Source organism: Kogia breviceps, chromosome 7 (assembly GCF_026419965.1).
Source record: "Kogia breviceps isolate mKogBre1 chromosome 7, mKogBre1 haplotype 1, whole genome shotgun sequence".
Classification (NCBI taxonomy): domain Eukaryota; kingdom Metazoa; phylum Chordata; class Mammalia; order Artiodactyla; family Physeteridae; genus Kogia; species Kogia breviceps.
Window position 1 is genome coordinate 79132895 of NC_081316.1, and position 13645 is coordinate 79146539.

At 43.7% G+C, this 13645-nt stretch overlaps 1 protein-coding gene across 1 annotated transcript in view; it reads right to left on the bottom strand.

Annotated features, from left to right (window-relative positions):
* The window catches only part of DNHD1 (dynein heavy chain domain 1), a 72561-nt gene that overhangs the window by 14323 nt on the left and 44593 nt on the right, over positions 1 to 13645 (bottom strand). Inside the window, 7 exon segments of the mRNA XM_059070255.2 lie at positions 1868 to 1970; positions 2046 to 2250; positions 2458 to 2666; positions 2860 to 4453; positions 12568 to 12856; positions 13087 to 13279; positions 13450 to 13627. Of these exon segments, the coding sequence (XP_058926238.1) occupies positions 1868 to 1970; positions 2046 to 2250; positions 2458 to 2666; positions 2860 to 4453; positions 12568 to 12856; positions 13087 to 13279; positions 13450 to 13627 (2771 nt within the window).

Genomic DNA, 13645 nt, shown 5'->3' on the forward strand with positions numbered 1-13645 from the left:
GGAAACGAGATGGAGGGGTCCAGAATGACTCCTGGGATTTAGCTTAAATGACTAAGTGGATGGTGGTGCCATTTCCTGAGGTAGACAACAATGAAAGAAGTACACACCATTATGGCTGTTGAGTGAATGCCCCTGAGACTATGAAAATCTCATATCCAGATTTGGGGGTTCTTATGTTGTGCTCTGATGTAACTGACCCAGGGATCAAAGAAGAATAACACCCCTAAGCCATATCAACAATTCCTGGTATTATCCATTTTGGGAAAACGTAAGGCCCAAGACAAGAAATTGGAATTTGGAAAACATGGGAAAGAGGACTCCTGTCCATCTATGAACTTCTCAATTTTTTTGCATCTCAACTGAGTCTTCATGTTTAATCTAAGCTTGTGGCTGATGGTAGGCGGACACCAGTACTATGAGGACTGCACAGAACACATGTGGAGTAGATGCATGTACTTAGACACAACGTAAGCCATGCCCCTGGAGTTGTGCAACACTGGATGACAGCTCTGAGGGCACCCATCAGAAGAGGAGGGTTAGACATTGGGAGCTGGAAGCCCTGAAAGCCCAGTAGAAAGTAACTCAGATTATCTGCTCATAAGTTGATCACTAGTTTACTTCACTGTAGTTATCCCTGAACCTTCATCAAAAAGTCTTGTGTAGGGGCTTCCCTGGTGGCGCAGTGGTTGAGAATCCGCCTGCCGATGCAGGGGATGCGGGTTCGTGCCCCGATCCGGGAAGATCCCACATGCCGCAGAGCGGTTGGGCCCGTGAGCCATGGCCGCTGAGCCTGCGCGTCCAGAGCCTGTGCTCCGCAACAGGAGAGGGCACAACAGTGAGAGGCCCGCGTACCACAAAAAAAAAAAAAAAAAAAAAACTCTTGTGTAGTAGGAAGGAAAAAAAATGCAATTTCAGAATTCCTCTTATTAAAAACAAAACAAAAGAAAAAAGTCTCTTTATTTTAGGAAAACACTATTCACTAAGAGTATTTGACTACAGAAGGTGTGATGACCCCACTGCTACCAGTTTTAGCTATATATGAATGGTTTGTTTATTCAAAGAAGAAAATTGCTCTGTATAAGAAAGCAACAAGATTTAGGGTTTGGACTAGAAAGAAAAATCTCTTATTACATGAACACTGCATTTGGGGAACTCTAAAGGAAAAGTGGGGTGGCTGAATAGCATTGTGGAACAGTATTGTGCAGATGGGAGGAGGAGAGAAAAGTCTGTCACTAGCAAATGCCCTGTAGAGGAAGGTGACAGAGAAAAATTCAGGACACTGAGGTCTGTTATGCCATTTATTCTATTTCTGGTTCTGTTCTAGAATGTAAATGGCCCCCACAGCCATCTCCCATCCGCTGTACATAACAGTGTATATTTTTTTATATACAGTGTATATATTTGTGTATTTGGTGCTTTTGTGGAAGGAAGCCAAGCAGGGACAAAGCAGCGTGGGAAGAGGGGAGAGCTACAGGAGGTGTGCCAACCATCAGGGATGGAGAATCCAGGAGAAGAGGATTACAGTGAGAGGGGACCATGAGGATGTAATCCTGCCCCATCCCCAATGGGAATCTCTGGAGAGCTTGGGTAGCATACTGAAATTCACACAGTCAAGGTACTAGGGACAAGAAGCAGACACTTGGGTTTCATGTGTTTAGAGGAACCAGCCCGATCTCAGCTGCACCATGGGGAACTTTGAGCCTGAGCTCTAAAGGAGGAGGTGGCAGGAATTAGAGAGATCCCCTGGGGAAAGGGGGACTCTCAGGAGGCAAGAACTAAGGCTCAGTCTGTATGGTTCCTCCAAAGTCCCCGTTTGGGCTCCTGCTTTGACCCTGCTGTGCATGCCTCAAAATCCTCTCCCCCTTACCTTACAGGAGTCTTCCAGCTGCTGCTCCAAGCTGATGCCCAGGTTGGCGTGGGCACTGTGCTGCTCAATCAGCATCCTCAGCTTTCCCAGGGCGTCCTGGATCCTGAAGACACAGTGTGCCAGTGAGCGGACCTGAGGGAGCAGAAGAAGGTACAGGGGAGGGAATGGGGCCACTCACCGCTGGGCCTTTCTCTTAGTCTTCAGGGCCACCTGTTGCTGCAGCAGCACGAAGTTGTCCAGGAAGTCCAGGAAGGTCTTGGGGGTGACGAGAGGCAATTCCGGGCACAGGTGCCCGTGGTAGCTGGCAGCCGAAAGGTGGATGAGAGCCATGGATTTGGCCACACTGGGAATTGAGGCCTGAAGGTCTGGGCACTTCAAGAAGTCTGCAACAGGCATGGCTTTAGCCTGGACTTGTGAGTTCGTAGGGGAAGAAATGACAGAGACCCTCTCCTGGCTCAGGAAGGAGGGCAGAAAAGGTGAAGGGGGATCAACGAGGTTCTAGAGAGAGAGACTGACCGAAGTAATAATCCTCTTTAGAACCTGGTCAACCTGGTCAAGATGAGTGGCAAGGACAGGTAAAAAGGGCTCACCGTCATCAAGGGGCGGGCTCTGAGCACCCTCCAGGTAGTGCTGGGCCACACTGACCAGGGAATCTTGGTCCCAGGGTTCATAGCAGTCAGTGCTGGCGATGGCCAGTTGAAGGAGCCTCAGGAAAAGGGTGGAAGGCAGCTGTTTGTGGGCCTGGTCGTCTCCGATCAGGATGAACATGTGCAGGTGGCTGCACACCTGCTGGTAGAACCTGTGGGGCAAGAGCTCAGATACCACCCTCCCCTTTATCCCTGTTTGCCCATCTAGGTCCCCATCCCAACCTGACACCTAGCCCTGCTCTTCTGTGCCCTCACAGTAGCCCTTAGGTTTCGTGGGGGATCCTGGCCTCTGGCCAGGGCGGAACAAGAGCAGAGCAGCCCCTAGCTTGGGCTCCTTGGCCTCACCTCTGCAACAGCATTTCCTTCGTGACGTGCTGCTTGACACTAAGGTCGTCCCTGGGGAGGTGTTCTTCAATGTTGTCCAGATCTGCCTCTGTGTACTGGTCAGGGAACCTGCCTGAGGTTGCCAGGGCCAGCAGGCGATGAAGGGTAGTGAGATCCACACCCTTGGGCACCAGCAGGGCCACTGGCTGGCCCAACATGCCAGCATGCCAGCTGGCATCCCGTAGACACTGGAGAATGGCCTCCTCTGATCCACGTGGCAGATGGAAGAGGCGGGCCTGACAAATGCTAGCAGCCAGAGTGACGGCAGTACGGCGCCCAGTCCCCCGAGCCCCCGAGAGCAGGAGGCCATGCTGCCTGGGCCTGGCTAGCACCCGGACCAGGCGGGCCACATGCTGGGCCATCGAGCGGCACCGGGCCAGGTGAGGGCTCAGCTGCAGCTGAGCAGCTGATGTGGCCAGCTGCTCCTCCAGGCTCACCCACTGCCGTTCCAGGTACAAGTTGGAGCTCTCCGAGTTGGACCGTAGTATCAGTTCCCGACTGAAGACCAGGTCTGAGGGCTCTTCCTGGGGACAGAGCACTGGGAGCAACGGGGGGAAGATCACGTCTACCTGGGTTGTCTTCTGCCTCCAGTTCTTGGATCTATTACTCAGCTGGAGTTTGTAGCTGGAGGTCCTTGTGCCTTCCTCCTGGCTTCTCCTCTGACTTAAGCTCCCTGTGGTCTCCCTCTTTACTGGTGCTCTGGACGGTGCCGAATCATTGGACAGGGAGCCTGGGCAGACCTGAAGGCCGTACGGCTCCTCCTCCTCCTCGGCCTCACTGCTGCTGTTGCTCAAGTCCTCCCACTGGGCCAGCTCCCCTTCGGATTCCACTTCAGGCACCTTCTCTTCCTCCTCCTCCTCCTCATAGCCCTTGCCCAAGCTCTGGGGCGCTGGCCCACAGCAGAAAACATTCTGAGCTACCTCTAGGAGTAGGTTGGCACAGAAGGAGCGTTCCCTGGGGCTGTCCAGCTGGTCGCAAAAGGTTCTCTGTGCCTCATGCAACCAAAGACGCACTATGTTGCCTGTGGCCGTCATGACTGCCAGGCGGGTGCCACGTAGGCCGAACACCTGGCGCAGGTGCTCCTGGTGGTTGGGACAGTCCACAAAACCCCGGGAGCCCACCCTGATGGGCAGCAGCTGCAGGCTGCCCAGCAGCTGGCTCACAGAGTGCAGGGAGAAGCGGTAGTGTGGGCGGAGGGGTGAGGGCAGAAAGCAGTTGCCCACCGCCTCCCAGGCCTCCACCGAGGCCCGGACCAGGGCTCTTGCTAGAACACTCTTCCGCTCCACAGAGGGGAAGCTCTCGAGCCAGGCCTGGATGCTGGGCACGTGCCTGCTCAGCAGCGTGGCCAGGGTCATGCTGCCCAGGGCCAGCACGGTGAAGAGCCGAGAGAGGCGTGGGCACAGCGGGAGCTCGCAGAAGCCTGGCACTGTGGCAGTGGCGAGGAAGTTGACTATAGGCTGTAGCGTCTGCACTTCCAAGGTTCTGTGGGCATACACGGTGCCGTCTATGGCCTGGCGCAGAGTCTCCAACACTGGCTGACAGCTCTTCTCTGGGTCTGTGGGCCGTGAAGAATAACAAGAGAGAACAGGCGTAAGTCCACATAACAGTGTCATCCCACTCCTCCTCTCCCTGCCTCACTGGGTCTGCACCTGGGGTTCTAAGGAACTTTATGCATCTGGTGTGTTGGGACTTGGTCATGTCTGAGTAAGTTCTTCTCTCTTCCTCGCACTCTCCTTAGGAATGAGTGATTTTTTTCCCTCTTCTGCCCCAAATCCTACCTCTAAGACCAATTACATATTCCTTAACTGAAGGTTAATGAGTAGGAAGGTTTGGAAACTGAGACTGATGGAAACATGATCTGACCACAATAGAGGGAAAAGTGCAGTCATCACAGTCAAACATAGTGGAGTTATATCTCATGCACACTTTTATAAAGTCAACTTTATTAAGAAATTATTTATATAAAATAAAATGTACATATTTTAAATAGTTCAATGAGTTTTGACAAATGTGTATGCCTGTGTAACCACCACCCCAATGATACTTAGTACACTTTCATTGTCCCAGAAAGTTCCCTCATGCCCCGTCACAGTCAATTCCCTGTCACACTGTCCCAGGAATTTCTATCTGATCTGATTTCTATCACTATGGATTAGCTTTGCCTGTTCTAGAACTTCATATAAGGGAATCATACAGTGTGTAGTTTACCATGTCTGGCTTCTTTCACTCAGCATGATTTTGAGATTCATCCGTGTTTGGTGTGTATCAGTAGTTTGTTCTATTTCATTGCTAAGTGACGTTCCATTATGAAAATGTCACAATTTGTAGATCCACTGACACACTGATGGACTTTTACGTTGTTTCCAGGTTTTGACTATTCAGAATAATGCTGCTATGAACATTCATGTATAAGTTTATTTGAGAAGATACATGTGCTTTCATTTCACTTGGGTAAATACCTATGAGCAGAACAGCTGGGTCATATAGTAAGCATACATTTAATTTGTAAGAACTGTCACACTTTTTTTTTCATAGTGGTTATATCATTTTACACTCCTACCAGAAAAGTGTGAGGGTTTCACTTTCTCCACATTTCACAATTATTATCGGTCTTTCTAATGATAATCTTTCTAGGTGTGAAGTACTGTCCCACGGTGTTTTTAATTTGCAGTTCACTGATGCCTAATAATATTGAGCGCCTTTTCATGTGCTATTGGCCACTTATATATTTTTCTTTTGTGAAGTGTCTATTCAGGTATTTTCTCCATTTTTTAAATGAAATTTTTCTTACTGAGTTATAAGAGCTTTTTATGTATTCTAGGTATAAGTCCTTTGTCAGATATATGTATCACGAATTTTTTCTATGGCTTATTTTTTCATTTTTTTAACAGTGTCTTGAAGGACATAGGTTTTTAATTTTGGTAAACTACAACTTTTGTATCATAAGAAATCACTGCTTCTAACCAAATTCACACAGATTTTTCTCCAATTTTTTAAAGTTTTATAGTTTTAGCTTTTGCATTTAGGTCTATAATCCATTTATAATTGATTTTTGTGGATGTTGTGAGGTAGAATTCAAGGTTCATCTTTTTTCCCCCCACACAGACATACAGTTGTTTCTGCCCCATTCACTGAAAAGACTATCCTTTCCCCCATTGAATTATCTTGGCACACTTGTTGAAAACCAAATGATTATATATCTGTTCCTTTAAGCTGTATCCATGTCCTTATACCAATATTACACTTTCTTGATTACTGTAACTGTATATAGCAAGTCTTGAAATCACTAGTGTAAGCCCTCCAACCATGTTGTTTTTCAAAGTTGTTTTGGCCCTTCTAGGTGTTTAGCATTTCCATATAAGTCTCAGAATGAGTCTGTCAATTCCTAAAAAAAAAAAAAAAAAAAAAAGCCTGCCCAGATTTAGACTGGGATTACAGTTAATCTGTAGAGCAATTTGGGGAGAATGAGCACCTTAACAATGTTGACTCTTCTGATCTATGAACATGGTATAGCTCTTCATTTACTTAAATCTCCTTTATCTCAGCAATATTTAGTAATTTTCAGTGTATATCTTTCACTAAGTTTATTCCTAAATACTTTAAGCTTTTAGATGATATTTTAAATGATATTTTAAAATTTTGATTTCCAATTGTTTGTAATTAGGATATAGAAATAATGATTCAACAGATTGACTTTGTATGCTGTGACCCTGCTAAATTCACTTATTTATTCTAATAGTTTTGTAGTTTTTTTTTTTTGATAGATTCCTTAGGACTCTCCGTGTAGTAAATCATGTTATATGCTAGTAGAGACAGTATTACTTAGTCTTTTCCAATTTTAAAGGCTTTTATTTCTTTTTCTTATTGCACTGATGTGGGTCTCTGGTGCACTATTGAATAGAAGCAGTGAGAGTGGACATTTTTGCTTGTGACTGATCTTATGGAGAAAGTGTTCAATATTTCACAATTTAGTATGTATTAGCTGTAGATTTTAATGCCCTTCATCAAATTGAGAAAATTCCCTTCTTTTCCTAGTTTGCTGGGAGTTGCCATAAATAGTGTTGATCTCTCTTTTTTTTTTTTTTTTTGGCCGCACCGCAGCATGCAGGATTTTAGTTTCCCAACCAGGGATCAAACCCATGCCTCCTGCAATGGAAGCATGGAGTCCTAACCACTGGACCACCAGGGAATTCCCAATAGTGTTGAATTTTATCAAATGCATTTTCTTTATCTATTGAGATGATGTTACACTTTTCTCCTTTATTCTGTTAATGTCACGAATTACATTGATTGACTTTTGAATGTTGAGTCAACTTTGCATTCTTGGGATATACTCTGCTTGATCATAATGTGTTATTCTTTTTATATGTTGCTGAATTTTACTTAATATCTCATTGAGGATTTTTAAAAATAAATTTATTTATTTAATTTATTTATTTTTGGCTGCATTGGGTCTTCGTTGCTGCACACAGGCTTTCTCTAGTTGCGGCGAGTGGGGGCTACTCTTTGTTGCGGTGTATGGGCTTCTCATTGCGGTGGCTTCTCTTGTTGCGGATTCCAGGCTCTAGGCGCACGGGCTTCAGTAGTTGTGGCTCGCAGGCTCTAGAGCACAAGCTAAGTAGTTGTGGTGCACGGGCTTAGTTGCTCCACGGCATGTGGGATCTTCCCTGACTAGGGCTCAAATCCGTGTACCCTGCATTGGCAGGCAGATTCTTAACCACGGCACCACCAGGGAAGTCCCTGAGGATTTATTTTTGCATTTATATTTATGAAAGATCATGGTCTATAATTTATTTTCTCGAAATATCTTTTCAGAACTTGGTATTAGGGTTATGGTGGCCTTATGAGTTGAAAAGCATTTACTCCATTTTCTGAAAAAGTGTGTGTAAGTTTCCATTTTTTTCTTAAATATTCGATATAATTTAACTGTGTAACCTTCTGGGACTGGGTATGTTTATTATTATGAATTCAAAATTTTAATAGATGTGTAGGGCTATTCATTTTCTATTCTTTTTCCTCTTGAGTCAGACTTTGATAAGTTGTGTTTATCAAGGCATCTGTCCATTTCATCTAAATTGCTAAATTTATTAGTATAAAGTTTTTCTCAATATTCCCTTATCCTTTTTAACATCTTTAAAATAAAACCTCTTTCATTCCTGATGTTGATAATTTATATTTTCTCATTTTATTTCTTGATTTGTGTTACTTGAGGATTCATTTTATTTATCTTTTTCAAATTTTGGCTTTATTGATATTTTCTATTGTTTGTGCTTTATTCTGTTTCACTGATCTTTACTATTTATCTCCTTCTCATTACTTTGGGCTTAACTCGCTCTTCTTTTTCTAGGTTCTTAAGCTGAAAATACAGATCACTGATTCCTAATTTTTCTTCTTTTCTAATATAAGCATTTAAAGCTATAAACTATCTGAGCACTGCTTTAGCTACATCCCACAAATTTTGATGTGTTGTGTTTTCATTATTTTTCAGTTCAAAATATTTTCTGATTTCCCTTGGAGTTTCTTCTTTGATGCATAAGTTATTTAGAAGTGTGCTGTTTAATTTTAAAGAATTGGGGATTTTCTAGGTATCTTATTATTACTGGTTTTTATTGTTACAGTCAGAGAAAATATTCTGTAAATTTTAATCCTTTGAAATTTATTGAGACTTATTTTATGCGTATGGTCTGTCTTGGTGGATGTTCCATGTGCACTTGAAAAGAAAGTGCATTTTGCAGCTAGTGGGTATAATGTTCTCTAAATGTCAATATGGTTGATAGTGTTATTCAGATCTATATCCTTATTTTCTCTATCCTTGTTCTATAAATTATTAAGAGAGGAGTGTTAAATCTCCTACTATGATTTTGAAGCATTAATTTTTAAAAAATATTTATTTATTTATTTATGGCTGTGTTGGGTCTTTGTCGCTGCATGTAGGCGTTCTCTAGTTGTGGCGAGAGGAGGCTGCTCTTCATTGCAGCGAGTGGGCTTCTCATTGCGGTGGCTTCTCTTGTTGCGGAGCATGGACTGTAGGCAGCGTGGGCTTCAGTAGTTGTGGCTCGCAGGCTCTGGAGTGCAGGCTCAGTAGTTATGGTGCATGGGCTTAGTTGCTCCACAGCATGTGGGATCTTCCCAGACCAGGGATTGAACCCGTGTCCCCTGCATTGGCAGGAGGATTCTTAACCACTGAGCCACCAGGGAAAGCCCCTTACTATGATTTTGGACTTGTTATTTCTCCCTCATTTCTATCTGGTTTTTTTCTTCACGTATTTTGAAGCTCTGTTTTAGGTGCATACACATTTTTGACTTTTATGTCTTTCTGATTAATTGAATCTTTTGATTATGAGATCTCCAGTTCTCTATAATACACTTTGTCTTGAAGGACTTTCATATTATCATAGCTACACAACTTTCTTATGCATACTATTTATATGGTAAATATTTTGCCTTTAAAAACATCTATCTGTGTTTTTAATTTAAAGTATATCTCTTAGAGAGCATATAGCTACTTCTTACTTTTTCATCTAGTCTAACAAGGCTGTTCTTTTATTTAGAGTGTTAGTCCATATACATTTAATGTAATTACTGATATGGTTGGTTTAAAGTCCACCATATTGAGGCTATTTAAAAAATATCTAAAAATATCTAACAATATTATTATTTTTGTTCTAAACTACCAGCTATCTTTATTAGAAATTAAGAGACAAAAAATGGTTACTTATATGTACCCACATATTTACTGTCCCTGATGCTCTTCATTCTCTTCTGTAGATATGAGTTTCCATATGATATTATTTCCCTTCTACCTAAAGAAAATCTTTTAGCATTTCTTGTAGTACAATTCTAGCAGCAATGAATTTTCTCAGCTTTAATGTATCTGAAATATCTTTATTTCATCCTCATTTATAAAGGTTTCTTTACTGGGTAGAGAATTAGGGTGACAGGGTTTTGTTTTGTTTTTTCCCTTTTAGTACTTTAAAGATGTTGTACCGGGACTTCCCTGGTGGTCCAGTGGTAAAGAATCCACCTTCCAATACAGGGGACAAGGGTTCGATCCCTGATCAGGGAACTAAGACTCCACATGCCGCGGGGCAACTAAGTCCACGCTCCACAACTACTGAGCTTGCCCGCCTCAGCTAGAGAGGCTGCGTGCCACAAACTACAGAGCCCACATGCTCTGGAACCTTCACGCCACATCTACAGAGCCCACACACCCTAGAGCCTGCATGCCACAACTAGAGATGAGAAAACCCACATGCCACAACTAGAGAGAAGCCCGTCTACCCGCTGCAACGAAAGATCCCGTGTGCCTCAATGAAGATCCCATATGCCGCAACTAAGAGCCAACACAGCCAAAAATAAATTAAAAAAAAAAAAAGATGTTGTACCACCATCCTCAGGACTCTGTTATTTCTGATGAGAAGTTAACCATCATTTTTAATGTTCATGTGGACATTATGTATCTTTTTTTCCCTCTACTTTCAAAGTTTTTCTTTCTTTGATTTTTCAGCAAGTTGACTAAGATGTTCCTAGATATGTTTCTCTTTTTATTATCCTACTTGGGGATAACTGAGATTTCTATATCTGAAAGTCAATAATTTCATAGAAATTTGGGAAAATGTAGGCCATTATTTCCTCAAAGATATTTTTCTGCCCTAGTCTCACTCTTCTGAAACTCCAATTATATATACATTGGATTGAAGCTCTTTTCATAGTCAATATTTTTCCATTCTTCAGGGTTCACTGACTTTTTTTTTTTGCCATTTCCAATGTGCTATTAAGCCACCCAGTAAATTTTTCATTTCAGTTATTGTATTTTCCAGTTCTACAGTTTCCATTTAGTTGTTTTTAGTAGTTTCCATTCCTTTGCTGAGATTACCTGTATGTCCACTCATTAAGCTCATATTTTCCTTTCAGTATTTGAATGCTTTTAAACTCAACTTCTAGACCATCTCAGGCTCAGTTTTTTATTGACCATTTTCTCTTGACAGTGGGTCACAGCTTTCTGTTTTGTTGTATGTATATTAATTTTTTACTTTATACTGGATGTTTTGGTGGCTTTCACCCAAGGACAGCTTTTACACTGCCAGCTGTGTATACTTCACTCTACAACGTTGCTTACAATGTTTTCAGCCTTCCTGTTGAAATCTCTTCTTGGTTGCCATTCACAGATCTGGCAGTACCACCTTCTACTCTTTCTATTATCCACTGACATCCTGATTTCTTGTGTGAATTCACTGAGAAGGCCAAATAATTTAGTTGGAAGAAATTGCTGGGTTTTAGCCAAGCAGACTTAAATTTTAATCTTGGTCTGATACTTACTGTCTGGAGTGTCTTAGTCAAGTTATAAAATCTCCCAGTTTCTTTATCTTTAAAATAATCATAACAAATCTCCATCTTATTCAGCTTTTATGAACACTAAAGATGACATAGATAAAGCATGTAGCATGTAGTACTCAATAAATTATACCAAATATTAATAAGTACTTATACCACCTGGTTCAAGTTTCTACATTGCATAAGGACTCCAGTGTCTAGCTGGACAATCCATCTAAGCTTTAGCCCACTGACTTCCTTGACTTCAATAACCTGTACCTATACTTCATTTTTGTCCATTCCCACGGCCATATTCGGAACCTGTCATCATCTGATTTGATGTCATATTGCTTTAGAAACATTAAACTTTAATAACCCAAACTTTCATCATAATTTCTCCCCTTTCCTACCTTATCTTTTCTTCTACAAACTCTTACTGAGCACTTATTTCCTGCTGGGTCTATCAAAATGAGAGAAACAACTCTCTGTTCTGATGAAGCTGAGTGGGATGGAAGGGACAGGCCAGTAAACGTACCGTCATAAAACCATATTTGTCATAGATTTTTGTACAGAGCACAGGATGAGTATTGAACCTAGCCTGGAGGCCCAGACTTCCTGGAGGAGATATTGCCTGAGATTATTTGTAAAGAATAAGTAGGATTTGGCTAGATAAATGCAGGAGAGAAGGCCGAGAGGATGGCGATCCCAGAGGCTAGAGGAAGCCTAACTTATTGGATGCCTGCATTACAAAGTTGAATCCAGTTAGAGCACAGAGCATAAAAATCTAGAGAAGAAAGACTCATCACAAGAAAGCTTGAAGAGCATTTGCCGGAGTTCCCGGTAATGACTGCCTGAACCAGGGAAGATGGAATGGAAATAGGTGGAGAGGTTTGAGAGAAACTTAGGAGGCAAAATTAAGCACATGGTGACTGGATATTGGTGAGGGAGGGGAAGATGTCAACAAGATTTCTGGCTACAGTGACTGTATGGATGGTGGTACCAGGTACTGAGAGGGCACATGAGAGCAGGGTTTTGGGGGAGGATGATGAGTTCACAGTTGGATCTGTGGTGTCAATGGGACAACAACACAGAGATATATAGCAGACTGTTAGATAAACAGATGTGGTGCTTAGAAGAGGATCTTGGAGATGGAGATTTAGCAGTCAGAGCATAGAGATGGTGGATGAGGCCATGCAAGGGACAGGATTATTCAGGGAGCGTACGTAGACTGAGAAGATATTAAGAATAGAACACTGAAGTTTGGTCTGTAGGTGTATGTTTGAGAGTCGAATATTGCTAGGGCTTTTCCAGTCTCAAGAGACGACGATGACTCTTTCCCTCCTCCCAGCTCCTCACCGGAAGCAGCCAGGTGCAGATCTTCCAGCAGGAAGAGGAGAAAGCCTTTGGAATCCACGTGCCGCCCAGGCCACGGGCTGGCTTGTGATTGGCCCTGGACCCCCCGGCTCAGCAGGAGGCGAAGGTGAGTGGGACTGACGGCAGGGTGGATGGGGCTGGACGTGTAAGGGTGCTGTGGCTCCACTAGCACCTCCACAAAGGCTGACTTCCCCGTGGCTGCCTCTCCAGCCAGCAGCACCGGGTGTCCCTCTGACAGAAGCAGGTCCACCACGTACAAGAGCCGTTCAGTCTACAGGACAGGAGCAGGGGTTACTATGGCAGCTCCAGGTTAGCACAGTAATCTAGCCAAAAGTAAAGGTCTAGGAATGTTGTATTAAAGCTGTATTTGCAGAACACTGCATGCATTCTGGAGACTGTGAAAACATTTCAAGGAACGGGAGCAGGTAGGCCTAGGACATGGACCACCCCAGGATATCTCTTTGAGCCCCAACCCCAGCTACTGCCCCACTGTCCTCACACCTGAGGAGAAGGGTTGAAGGTGCCCTGAGTTCCCTTGATGCGGCTGCCAAGGTATTGGCCAGTGAAGGGGGCCAGCATCCCATCTTCAGGGCATACATGTAGATCAAACACCAAGGCTGAGGCTGGTAGCTCAGGGTAGTTGGAGAGGCAGCTAATAGAATCCCTCAGGAAGGTATCAAAGAGGGGCCAGAGCCTGCTCAGATGGACATACAAGCAAAAATGTCAGACAGTTACAACAGTTCCATTTGTGATAAACTCACACACTCTACCCTCCCCCAACAATGTCACCTGGCTTTTGACTCCCATGGGCCACTCATTCCATCTCAGCCCTCTGCATCCCCCATCCCCCATCCCTGTAGATACCTGGAGGGAAGGTGGGCTCCAAAGCCCCAGATCAAAGCAAAAAGAAAGCTGCTGACAGCCAGCAAGTGCTCCCTGCGCTTACTAGGCACAGCGTCACTGTCAACCTGGTACCGGTGCAGAGAGCTGCTTTTCGAGGACTTGAAGCTTCGGGCCACAGGATCACTATAGCTGAGGTCCTCTGCAAAGGTCACCATGG